The sequence below is a fragment of the Phalaenopsis equestris genome, unplaced genomic scaffold (genome assembly GCF_001263595.1).
Source record: "Phalaenopsis equestris unplaced genomic scaffold, ASM126359v1 Scaffold001267, whole genome shotgun sequence".
Lineage (NCBI taxonomy): Eukaryota > Viridiplantae > Streptophyta > Magnoliopsida > Asparagales > Orchidaceae > Phalaenopsis > Phalaenopsis equestris.
This window is the reverse complement of record NW_018165706.1, coordinates 118,670-132,478: the sequence shown is the minus strand read 5'-3', so window position 1 is coordinate 132,478 and position 13,809 is coordinate 118,670. Positions and strand designations below refer to the sequence as shown.

The following is a 13,809-nucleotide window of genomic DNA, read 5'->3' as shown; positions in this document are numbered from 1 at the left end:
GATAAGCACTGGTCAACGGCGGTCGGTGGCTATAGGAGCTTGAAGCGTTCGTTAAATCACCAGAGCATGATACTGGACTTCAACTTTCTTTTATCGAGGTTTTTGGTCTTCCTCTTGCTCAAGATTCTAGTCCCCTTACAAGAGGGAGGAGGAGCTCTATTTATAGAGTCCAGATTGTAATTAAGGAAGTAATCTAGAGCACTTAGATCAGACAACTTAGAAAGATTCCCTCGATCAGACTGTATTCTGTGGACATTTAAGTGTGTTAATTATGTTAGTATTGAGTTCTCTAGAGTTCATTGGATTCCTCTTGTCAAAAAGCTTGATTTCATAGTCGGAATCAGTTTGATATTTCATTTATGCACGAAAACTTCTGAAATTTGTTAAATGATTTGATCTAGGCTTCATTTGATTTGGATCAGATCAATTTTGATATCATTGTAGTTGTATTGTAGAGCCGGTCAGGTTGACTACAAATTTGTTGAAACCAAAGTTTTGGAAGAAGTTTAATCAAAGTGAATATTTCCTCAAGACTCGTTTTATGCTTCGAGATTCACATCGAACAATGAAATATGTTGATGACGTATCAATATTAATGACACTTTCGTGTCATAAGTCTACACATGAAAAATTATAATTAAGTTGTTTAAGTTTTAAAAAGATATTGATGGAAAAAAGTTTCATAAAATTTTAAAAATTTCACTGGTAAGCATGCAAATAAGATATTAAAGCACTAGATATATAATATATAATAATTGTATAGTAGGTATATAAATGCACCCTTTTTTAACTATTTTAAAAGATTCTATCTTTTACATTTTTAGATTCTGAATACTGAATATTCTTTTGTGTATAGTTTTTTTCTATAATATTCTAAAAATTTAAATTAAAAAAAAAATATTTAAAACTACATTCATCCCTACTCGCAAAGACTACTCACAAACGCCTTGAGGTTCCTGCCTGATGATCCCTCTTCCGCTAGCGCCGCCCTGGCCTTTTCCTTCCAGCCCTCTACTTTCCTCCTAATCCCTACTGCACAATCCCCTTCCCCCATCACTGCATCCAAACCCCGCCTCAGCTCCGCGGCTTCCAGAATCCCATCCTCCCCTGCCTCCACCGTCACCCCAATCCCCCACACCATCTCCGCCAACCTTGCATTCGTCATCTGATCAATCCATTGCGGCAGCATCACCATCGGCACGCCGCTCACCACCGCCTCACACATAGAGTTCCATCCGCAGTGCGTTACGAAGCCCCCCACCGCTTTGTGCTCCAGAACCCTAACTTGCGAGCACCACTCCACCACTATCCCCTTCTTGTCCTTCAAATCCATCTCAACCTCCACCCCTTCCGGTCTGCTATCCTTCCGCAGCACCCACAAGTACGGCAATCCGCTCTCCTTCAGCCCCAGATACATCTCCTTCACTTGCCGCCCGGTCATTCGCGACATACTTCCAAAAGCAACGTACACCACTGATCGTTCCTCCTGCGCCTCCAACCACTCCATGTAACCACCCTTGTCCTCCACGAACAGATCCCTGCTTCCCACAACCTCTGGCATGTAGTTCTTGTTCCCTGTCGGCCCAATCGTGAACAATTCCAATCCCTGGATCCCGTCTATTGCCTCTGATTCCAGTTGATGAAACGTGTTGAATAAAACCATGGGCTTCTTGGTCTTACCGAGCTCGTTGAATACATCCATGTGACCATTCAGGAAGGCGTTTGGGTTGGTGATGATGGAGGGGAGGTCTTTATTCCTTAGCGGAGGTAGACCGGGCAGTTCTATGGCGTGAGATGAGTCATTACCGTCGGTGGAGACGAAGGAGAAGCCTGGGTGGGCGTGGAAGTAGTGGTAGTAGATGGCGAAGACGGAGGCTGGCTGGATCCAATAATGAACGGCAGGGATGCCGAGATCACGGGCAATGTCGGCCGTCCAAGAAAGTATGATGGTGTACAATAAGCAGGTCACTGGGCGACCCCTGGCGGCGAGGTTACGGGCAAGGTTTGCGAGGGTTTGGGATCCATTTGTCTTGAGCCTTTCCATGAGAAGATCTGGGTCGATGTTGTCCAGGCGGTCATGGTCATCAAAGCCGTCGGAGTAAGGCGAATAGGCGACCACTCCGGAGCCGTTTGGATCAAGGGGCGCCTCCTCTGCGTTTTCGTCGGGCTCGCCGGCAGAAGCAGAGGAGGAAGGAAATAACCGGCGATGGGAAGAGAGAGGATTGGCGATGGTGACGCGTGCTTCGGCGGTTCGAGCGAGGCGGCGTGCCAAGTGACGGGCGGGATTAATATGACCTTGTGCGGCAAGGATCACCATTAGGAAATGGTGGTGGCCTTCGCCATGGTATTTGGCGGCCATTGCTGGTGTTGCTTGCTAACAATCGCTTTGCGTTGTATCTATAAAACGATTTTGGCTCCGGTGCGTGGTTTGCGCTGATGACGAGGCTTTTGTCGCGGTGGAGTGGAGATAACATTGAATTTTGAACTATGGGAACTCACATTGCGGCGTGCCATATTATTTGTTAAAAATTGAACGGCAGGCAATCAAGATAACACAAAAATAATGAAACCCCCACCTTTGACTTCAAATGAATAAGAGGGAACACGACAACCCATCCAAAAATCAACATAAACCTAGTTAAAACCAAAAATTTATTAAAACATGTATGTTAGACATAACTCGTGTCCGGTGTCCGGACAGAATAATTGCTCGTTAGATCCTAAATCCTCATAGTATTTAAGATGGAGAGTTAAGAGTACGGGACAAATTATTAAAATTAGGATAGAGGGTAATATGAATATCGAGAAAATGATTAATTAGTTCTTTACTCATAAAATAACTCTTATGTATAATAATAGATGGCTCGAGGTTAAATTTACACTATTATCGCCATATACCTCAATGATTAGAGGATATCATGTCTTTTTCCTACTTTGGGTGATTAATATAATCATCTCTCTAATACAAATAATTGAATGGGCGTCATTTTTCATGAATGGTTAAGATTATTAGATATAATATTTGAAAAATTGATTTTTACTTCTAAATGTCGGTTGTCTCATTTATAATCGATTATTTTGGTCGGCTGATTCAACCAGCCATTTTGGTCGACGAGATTACTGGTTGTTTGGGCGAGCATGCTAAGCCAGTCATTTGCTTGATAATCCATAGTATGCATTTTCGATCGGTAGTTGTGGAGTCCCTTCAAACCGCTTAATACCTTTAAAATGCGTGTTGACATTTTTCCTGTATACATATTAGTTCCTCGATTTTATTACTCTTAACTACAATATGAATAAGAAAGTGAATAATTAAATCTCATAAAATTGTAATGATTACTTTCTAGTTTTTTGTGCCCATAGAACTTCTATAAATAGGGTCAGTAGTTTCCCTTCTCATTCTGATATTAGATTTCAAACGCCATAATGTTTGATGTAAGTGCTCTGGATCGTTTTGATAACGCTTCACTTCAGATGGCTTTGGAAGAGTTTCAGCACCCTAAGCTCTCACTGTTTTTGAAAAACGAAGAAGAAGATGGTAGTGGTGAGCAAGAAGAAGCACGAAGACCATATGATCGATTAAAATGATCAGGTTGCATATTCGGCTAGCCCTAATATCGATCGGCCAGAGAAAGTAGCACGAGTGGAGAAAGACCTTGGGATTCTGGTTCCTCTCACGGACCCTGTTCTAATCGTTGAGGAAGTGACTCGCTGGGTTGATCTGATCAATCAGGAGGTGGTTAGTGTTTTGGAACAACATAGTATAATAGTCATTTCCTACGTTCCTCCATCCGAAGTGCAGATAGTTTAGACTTCTATCCAAGTCTTCCACATTGCCCTTGAGCTAATTCCAGATATTGGTGTTCCTCGAGTGGCCAATGATGTTGTTAATCCTATAATCTTGACGGTCGTGCTTCATTAAACAACTAGGGAGAACCAACAATTGATTACAGATTGTCAGCCTTTTCACCACTTCCCAAGGAATGGACGGCGGTCAACATCAATCTTTCAGGTCACTGGAATCTAGAGTGAATGAGATGGTGGATTCTCTTGAGTGGGCAACTAAGGGACCAAGCAATGATGTTGTCCAAGATCTGCAGGCTTGAGTTGAGAGAATGGGTGAACAAATGCGCATTCTCCATAATGTGGTGATGGCTCTCTGCATAGAGTTGTAGATTGGCCAAACTTAGTAGGAGGTCAATCAGGGCAATTAATTAAGGTTAGGTGATGAACTATTTTTTAAGTGATTACTTATTCAAGGACATGTCTCGGCTCAAGTGCCCGAAGACTCTTTTGTCAAATATTTTCTCTCAGAAAAGTTGATGTAACTATCTTTCATTTCAATAAAATAATAGGTTTTAGTATTTTTATTATCATATATTTAAGGTGAAGTGATGTGATGTAATTTTTTGTTTGAATGTCGAGACATTTGAAATGATGGCCTCCTAACATTGTGACTCCTATACCTTCCTTGATATAAATAGGATAGGATGCGTTGTGGGTAACACTTTTCCAAGGTTGATACTTCTCTTTTCTCAGATTCACTGCATGTCTCATAAGTATTCTCCTAATGTTTTCGGTACTTATTCCGCAGTCGATGCTTATGCCTTAACTGAGGAAGATGCACAATTGTTAATGGAAATAATATTTCATAAAACTGTTAAACTTTGAACTGTCAGAAGTTTCGACTGAACGACTGGCAATTTTGAAATGACCTGGTGTTCTATGAAGATCAATTTTGATGTGGTTTGTGGCTCCCATTTTGTACCAAGTTGAAGGGTGATTTCGATTGGTATAGGTTGATTTCGGGGTAAGTCATGCCGAACTCGATCGCCATGATCATGACTTTCAAAATTCATTTTCTGCCACTGTTTAGCCATTCAATGGTCTAAAGCTTTGGTTAACTACTACTTTTGGTTCAAGATCAATAAAGATGGTCTTTTCTTCTGGTTACAGACTCTAACTCTTATTGCCAAAACAAGATAAAGGACTAGAGGAAATAATTTATGGTGGGATCTTCCTCTACTGGCTGGTGGGTCAATGTCACCCCTCAGGAAGTTCCCGTCAGCGAAACTAAAATGCACCAAAAACATCCTGTGGCTGATGGGGTGAAGATCAAGAGGTGACTGTTATCTTTCCCTCATTACACCATTTGGAAGGTTGTTGATAGGGATTTCCAACAGGATAAATTTGGTTGTTTGTTGGAGGAAGTATAGAAAGGCTGTTGGCATCATTTTTACATGTCATACTACTGATACGTTCTTTTAAGCTTACTGTATTATACTCCATCCTTCTGGAGTGCTCCATGGCTCACGAACGTCCAATTGTGTATTGGGTCGCACTGAATGCTTCAAAGTAAAATATTATTTTGAGTACACCACTACTGGGCTTGGATATTGTCGCACCATCAGTTCTACGGTGCATCTGTGCATTTGTTCTTATGGTGCACCAATGCTTAATCCACATTGGCCCCGTGCTGGCAAATAAAGAGCACCAAAAACCCAGGCCACCTTTTGAGCGCACTCGCACTAAACCCGACACTCCCACACTAGACTCAAAACAGAGAGCATAGAAAGCGCATACCTCTTTTTAGGTGCATTCATGCTCTATCGAGTGGACCCTGACACACCCGCACCGCGACCCTAGCTCACCTGCGCTAGGCCGAATTCTACTTTGATTTGATTGCCTGAGATTTTAACAAAGGGGGTCCTTTGGTCCCTTAAATCAAGCAGATAACCATTTATTATATGATGTGACTGAGCTAAGTTTTCTAAAAGTGTTGGAGGGTTCAAATTTGGTTCTACTGCATAAGATGGATGTGTTAAATAACAATATCTAAGAAATCAGCTTCCTAACCCAGTGAAGAAGAACTCCAGAGTGATGAGAGGTTGTAGTGGAACATCCGCTATCTTGGGAGCTCTGAGTGATGATTGACCTAAAGGTAGATGAACATCACTCACTTGTGCTACTATTGGTTGTCAAGTTTGAGATAGAATCTCATTAATCTCATTTTGAGATTCCTTCTTTCTCTTCATACAAACCTCGAGGGAGGGTGATCTGTATTTCTGGGAAATAGAGTTGAGGCTTTTCATCCCAAAATTAGACACAATACCCTTGAATGATGGGTGTTAGAATGAGCAGATTGTGTGCTGCACTTATTATCCATCAAAGAAGTGTAGATCTTTATCAACGAGACTTCAGTTTCCACAAACGACACCAAACTATTGTGCATCGAAAGATTTGCAGCAATAGAGTGATAATTTAACAACTTCATATTGTATGATGATCCATCAAACACACAAATAATTTGACAGTAGCAAGAGGAGATACTAAAAATTTTTACATAAAAAAATCCAAGAAGAGAAAAAATTATGGGGCCTAGTCGAGATAACAATCTATATCTCTCCCGACTACCAGTCCAATAAAAAAACATCATAATTGAAGAGTAAGTCACCCTCCGGTAAGAACTGATCTAAAGATCATTGTGGACTCGCCAAAGATCTCAATTGCTCGCTTAGCCTTCATAGAATCATTTGCTCCAGTAGAAATTGCTCGTCCCAACATACTGAACAACAAGTAATAAATCATAATTGCCTCCTAGGAGGCCTAAACCGACGCCACGAAAATACATAAAAAAAAGAGAGACGTAGATAGGCTTAATAATTGTATTGTATAACAACGAGAGAGAAGTAATAATTGCATTTTATAAAAAAAATATGTAAATAATTGAAAAGATAACACAAGTAGGTGCATGAGCATTAGATGAAGAAATGTGAAACTTTGGTCGCCACACATTACAGAAATATAATATAATAAATAAAAATTATTGTCAATACTAAATTAATAATTGCTCCAGTGAATTAGATGGAGTGGTCTTAAATGATTTGACGTCGGATCATTGGATAATTCTGCTAGAAGGAGGCATGTTTTAGATTTGACTTATGTTAAGAAAGACAAACATAGATCTAGAAAGACTTGAGCATATTGCATAAAATATAAGCTTAATTTATTAAAATTATATAAAAATATGACGCTCATTAGGACCTAATGGACAAAACAGATTCATGTAGCCGACCGCACTTAGTGGGATAAAAGGCTTGTTGTTGCTGTTGTTGTTGTTGTTGAATATTAGAATTAAAAAAAATATTAATAAATGATGATACTTTGGAATATCAAATTTCAACAAGGAAATCAGTACATTTTAACATACAAAAAACAAAGAGCCTTATAAAAATTAAATTTTGAAATACATAATACACACTTTTTGACAAAATTTAGGAAATTGTTGACAAAATTTCCTGCTAATTTCTTACAAATATCCACTAATTTTAAGTGATATAGCATTATAAAGAATGTTCTCCCAAATAATTTTGAAAAAAAAATATGTAAAAATTTACTCCAATTCGAGCCATAATCATTATTGTACATAAAAAAAAAAGGTGAGATTGTTGATTTTACAAAGATCTAACTGTCGAGAAGGAAGAAATACGGTGGAGGAAGATCCTGTACAAGAAAATCGAGAAAACCACCCTGTCGAGCTAAGCCGGAGTAGTCAAGTTAATTATATTCAAGCCGACCAAGCCCTCAAGATGACAGGAGAACGGCTATCGATGCCGGTAAAAGCATTTGTTAGGAAATGACTCAGGAGTTTGTTTAAGTCTCCAAACCAAAAAGAGCCGGCTTTATGTTGAGATTTCTCCAGTAGGAGAGGCGATTTGATGGAAGAGCCTATTTCACAATGCACCTTCGACCGTCGAGTGGAAGACTAGAAAGGATTTCTTGTTAGAAATAGGATCTCTGAGTCATTCAAGCTCAGCTGACCGAGCTGAGCCGATGAAGCCCTACCAACCCAGATAATCGATCAAGCCATACTTTTCCGTAAAATCGACAGACCTAAGCCGACCAAGCTCAACTGACCGAGTCGAGGCGACATAGCTAAGAAAATGATCGACCAGATGATGAGTCATCACATAAAACACTTAAAATACCTAGTAAAAGTCCCATTGAGATGAGGGTAAAAAAGTAATGTTATTATTGTATTAAATCCTCTATATATAGGGGTAGCATTTATTGAAGAAGGGTACATTGTTTTTACTGTCTATTTGATAGTTTGTGATAGTTTGTAGACCAGATATAGAATCTCTCCCCCTCCCTCTTTCTTTCTACTCTTCTCTTGCATTCTAGGTGTGACTCACTATAATTTTAAATTTAATCATTTCCCCCTCTCTTTGTCCATAAAATTCTTTTTCATCCTCTTGATCTCCTCTGCAAGTGGATCATTAAAGCTTTCTTTCATCATAATCGACTCATGTTCTCCAAAGGGCCATCATCATCTCTTTCTTTCATCATGATCTACATATGACATTGCAACACTACTAAAACAACGTTGTGACACTACTTTAAGAAACCTTGCTGCTTGTCCAGATCTTCTGTGAAAATTCTTGCCTAAAAGTATTAAAATTTGTTTTCAAAATGTAAAAATTAACTCAAATTTTGATAAATTTTCAAATTTTCATTAATTTCTTAAGTAAGCTCATTTCACTCAATAAAAAACCCCAAACTTAATACTTATTCTCAAGTAATAAAATATAATTCATACATATCCTTAACAAATATGAGGAAATTTATCTTAAAATTTAAGTATAATTACATAATAATTATAATTGTGAATAGCCCCAAACAATTCATTATTAACTATGAATGATAACTAACTAACTACAATCTTACTTCTTATTTCATTAACCTTCCACTAATATTTAGCTTCTTCAATGTTTTTTGGTGCTTATAATTGAGTTAAAAAATTTTTAGTTTGTCAGTTCTTATAAAATGTTAGGATTAATCATTTAGGCTCCATTTGGGAGGGCTTTTTAGACGCTGCACGATCGTTTGCCGCAATTATTCGCGAAAGTTTTTCGTTTGGTTCGCGACTTCGGGAATTAGATTCGCGGAATCGGGAATTAGATTCGCAATTATCCCGCGGCCCCGCTTTCGCTTGAGATTTTTACTCTTTACCCTTTTCTCGTCTCTGCCTTAGGTTCTTCCCCGTTGCTTCCCTCGCATCCCCTTCTCCTTCTTCTTTCGTCGTCCCTCGATCAACAGAGCTCAGGCAAAGACGAGCCATTTTTTTTCATGTACTTTCGGATCTGAGAGGAAGGATGTGCGTTTTTGCGGCTCTTGATGTTTTCCCCTCCTCATCTCTTTCATGTTTCTGCCATTTTTCTTTTTTCCTCCTTTCCTGTGGTGGATCTGTAGCTTCATGAAGTTAACAAAGAATGATTTTAGCTAGATATTTTGGCACACGAAAAAATTACTTCATTTTAACTCTTGCCCGAATTGAACCCTTAGATTTGGGATCAAATTGGCATTGTCCATCGAAGTTGCAGATCTTGCACACATATATGCATGTTTGCCGTGTTTCATTAGATTGTTTTGTGGTTGAAGATTTGTAAGCACCTGTTAATGGAAGATTGTCGTTTTTGCGGTTCCTGATGTTTTCTCCTCCTCATCTCTTTCCTGTTTATGCCATTTTTATTTTTTCCTACTTTCCTGTGGTGGACCTGTAGCTTCATGAAGTTTGCTTTGGCTTGAAATTTTGGAAGATGAAAAAATTCTTCATTTTTCTCTTACATGAAATTACCCCTTACATTTGGAATCAAATTGGCATTGTCCTTCAAAGGTGTAGTTCCTGCACCCATATATGCATGTATGCAGTGTTTCATGACATTATTTTGTGGTTGAAGATTTGCAAGCACCTGTTAATGAAATATTGTCGTTTTTGCGGCTCTTGCTGTTTTCTCCTCATCTCTTTCCTGTTTTTGCCATTTTTATTTTTTCCTCCTTTTTTGTGATGGATCTGTAGCTTCACAAAGTTTGGTTTGCTATACAATTTGGAAGGACCTGTTAATGAAAGCACCTATTAATTTGTGGTTGAAGGTTTACAACCACAAGATTTGCAACCGTTAATGGAAGCTTTGGAAATCACCTGTTAATGCAAGCACCTATTAATTTTTTATTTTTACTCTTACCCGAAATGAACCCTGTTTCATTACCTGTTTATGGAAGATTTGCAAGCACTTGTTGGGCATTTGTAAGTACCATTCAAAAAAGAATATTCAAGCTTGCTTTCAGTATGAGCATTGAATTTCTTTATTCCATATAAAAAATGATGAGAATTAACGATTTCAGTTTTCAATGTTGACTTTGGAAAATATTCATTGCTTTGTTTCATTACCCGTTGATGGAAAATTTGATACTATTATTCTTTTTGTTCTAGTTATAAGTTGATCTCTGGCTGCAATGCATTGAATTGTTGTAAGAGAATTGTTGAAACACTTTTTGTTGAAACGCTTTTCATGGATTATGGATTATGTTTGAAACACTTTTTAACGTGCCTACTTCACTATGGGGGAACAACCTTACAGTATTTCTTTAACTATTTAGTCAATCTCTATTGCATATGCAAAGCCATGCTATCAGTTTGGTGAAACACTTTTTTCTTTTTATATATAGATATGAAGAATTGGTGTGGCCTTAGAATGTATGACATTTAAATAATGGTTAGGTATTTTTTAAAGAGGTAGATTATAATTGAGTGGTAGAAAACATGTGTAATCCATCATGACATCACTTGGTACCTTCGCACGGTCTTGTAAGCAATTATAAGATTATTATTTTTATGTTATCTTTACACCTAACTTGTTTTGCATTGCTCTAGTTCTTGGCAAGCTGACATTGTTCGTCGCAGCAAATTTTTTTTTTTTTTGCTTCGGGTTACCTCTTTATTGGATATGCTGCCAGTTTTCTATTATGCCCGATTAATGTATGCAGGCTTCGAAGGGCTGTGTGGGAGGGAGTAATGGATTATGCATCTATGAGAGATTAATGTATGAATCATTGTGGGAGTAATGTATTTTGCTTCTATTATGCCAGTTTCTTGGGATGGGATCCATCATGGCAGCACTTGGTTTTCTATATATGCTGCTGGTTTTTTTTATGCTTCAGGTAGAGAGTAATGTATGAATCAAAGCTTTGTATCTTCCTCTTTGGTGCTATAGAAAAGTTGTTGGCCTCCTTTACCGTAGATGTAGTTCATGTTGACCGAACCATGTTAGATTTTGTGTCCTTTTTTTTCATTTTTATGCTTCCTTAAATTTTTTGTTTTTATTGAATATGATGCAACCCCCATGAATGATTCTCATGTTATAACTTCTAAATTATGTCATTCTTGTGTTTCATTCTTTGCTTTATCGTACTTTTAACATGGCTGGTAAGGCTAAAGAACATGGTTCACCAGCACTTTGGGAAAAAGAAATCAAAATGTTATTTTGCGACCTTTGTATAAAAGAAATAGAACTGGACAATAGACCAACAACGTTTTTCAATAAAGATGGTTGACGGAATATCTTTAAAAAATTTAAGGACTCAACGGGACAGGAGTACGACAAGCTACAATTGAAAAACAAATGGGATCAACTGAAAAAAGATTGGAAATTTTGAAAAGATTTAAAATGTGGTTCAACTGGTTTGGGTTGAGATCCGATAAAACGAACCATTGATGCCTCAGAAGAGTGGTGGGCATAAAGGCTCGCGGTTAGTAATTTTAATTTTTGATAATTTCCATAATATCTTTCTCTTTCAATCTATATAACTGATTTGAGTTTTTTCTTCAGGTGGTGCCCGCAACGAAAAAGTATAAAACTTGTGGAATTGAACCCAATTTGGAGGAGAAGTTAGACCTAATGTTCGGGGGTGTCGCCGCCATAGGATAATATGCATGCGCTCCCAACGAGGTAGGATTTGGTGAAACACAGGACAATGTTGCTATCAGCTTATCAGATGATTCACCTGATAGCTTATCAGATGATTCACCTGACACCTGATTTGCCAAGTCCAGGTCCCACTGAGGTTCAATCCACGAACCGCTCGAAGCGACCTAGGTTCAAGGGTTAAAAAAGAGTGGAGCTACTTCTATCAGAAACCAGATATCATGCCTTATGGATTCTTCCAATGATGCTCCTCATAAAGTGCAAAAAACGTCAATTAACGAGGTTGTGGCAATTTTAGAGCAGAATCCGTGCAGCGGATGATGAGCTTTACTACTTTGCTGTTGAGCTGCTTCAAGATTCGGTGTAGAGAGATTTTTTCACAGCAATTGCCAAAGAGCGAAGGGTGTAGTATCTACGACATTTTTACGAGCGTAGGAAAATTTGAATGCAGTTTTTTAGTATTTGTTATGTGTTTATTTCAACAGTTTATGAGAAGACATGGTTATTTGAACTGTTGTTGATTGAGACTTTTCAGTTTAATTTATTTTTTTACATATAACTATCTTTATGAAAACTGTGAAAATCTAATATGTTGGTAAAAGTTCCTTAGAAGTCCATAACTCTGATCTACACTAAATGTTTGTGTTATTACTTATCACAGGTTAAATAATAGACTTCTTTTCATAGTGATGATTAACTTAATAATTTAGTTTTCTTTGTCAAAATGTGTCAAGTATACATCATTATGGACCCAAACCAAGTACGTCGTAGAAGGAGAAACACAACTATCAACTTGCTCGTAGAGTACTACAACACATACATCGACCGTTCTCCCTGCTACACATCATCACATTTTGGAGATAAATGGGTTGTGAAAATGCTTGTCAGACACCCCACAAGATTTTATAACATGTTCCGCATGACACAGGAGGTTTCCACAAATCTTTTAGCAGAACTCATGGGATCTCATGGCCTCCATGGGTCTATGAGGATGACTGACCGTGAGGTCTTGGCGATTACTCTTTATATATTATCACATAACGAGTCAATGCGTGGTGCGATGGAATACTTCCAACACTCATCAGAGATCATTAACAGGTACTTCTAAGTGGGTTTGAGTGCTTTGGTGAGCCTCGCCAAAAAAGTCATAAAGCCAACGGATCCAACATTTTCACAAACTCCTATGGAGATTCGCCACTATCAACGCTACATGACATTCTTTAAGGTATTGATTTAATCTTATATTAATGAAATTTAACATGAAAGCGTGACATTGATTAATGAATTACTAACGCTACATGTTTAAGATTGCATCAGCGCGATAGATGGAACACATGTTGATGCACGTGTTTCAAATGATGAGAAAGTTGTATTTATCGGACGTAGTGGAACCCCAACCCAAAATGTCATGGTAGTTTGCAACTTTAATATGTGTTTCACATTTGTCATGCCTAGTTGGGAGGGTAGTGCACATGACAGCAGAATTTTTAAGAGTGAAACACAAAATCCGCATTATAGCTTTCACCATCCTCCTCAAGGTATGTTGCGCTCAAAATATTTATTATATTTTTTTAAATGTGAAACTGAAGGTTCAACACCTTACACGGAAAGTATTATTTAGTGGATGCTGGTTATCTGTTGTAGCGAGGGTATCATATCCTGATACCAGATATCATATACCTGATTTAGTGGATGTTGGTTATCTGTTGTAGCGAGGGTTCATATCCTGATACCAGATATCATATACCTAATTTTGAACGAGCAAGTGGATTTTGACCGAGCAAGTAATGTTACACGAAATAAAAAGAAGGTGTTCAATAAAATACATTCTTTTTTGCGAGGCGTCATCGAGAGGACATTTGGTGTCTGGAAGAAGAAATGGGTGATATTACGTGATATGCCTCCTTACCCATTTCCAAAACAGATTCAGATTGTGATAGCGACGATGAGAACACAATTATATTAGGCGACACCCATCTCGATATGATTTTAATTTCCTCAATGCTGAAGCAAATCAACAGGAAAAAGTTGAAGACCCATATGA

At 38.2% G+C, this 13,809-nt stretch overlaps 1 protein-coding gene across 1 annotated transcript; it reads right to left on the bottom strand.

Moving 5' to 3' along the window:
• Nucleotides 1-894: 894 nt before the first annotated feature.
• Nucleotides 895-2,483, bottom strand: LOC110033716 (cyanidin 3-O-rutinoside 5-O-glucosyltransferase-like). Its single transcript, XM_020737774.1, has one exon. It carries the CDS (start codon nt 2,357-2,359, stop codon nt 920-922), a length of 1,440 nt encoding a protein of 479 aa, XP_020593433.1. The 5' UTR covers nt 2,360-2,483; the 3' UTR covers nt 895-919.
• Nucleotides 2,484-13,809: the final 11,326 nt, after the last annotated feature.

Coding starts and splice junctions, on each gene's coding strand:
- LOC110033716 (XM_020737774.1), bottom strand. CDS start 2,359: ATGGCCGCCAAATACCATGGCGAAGGCCACCACCATTTCCTAATGGTG.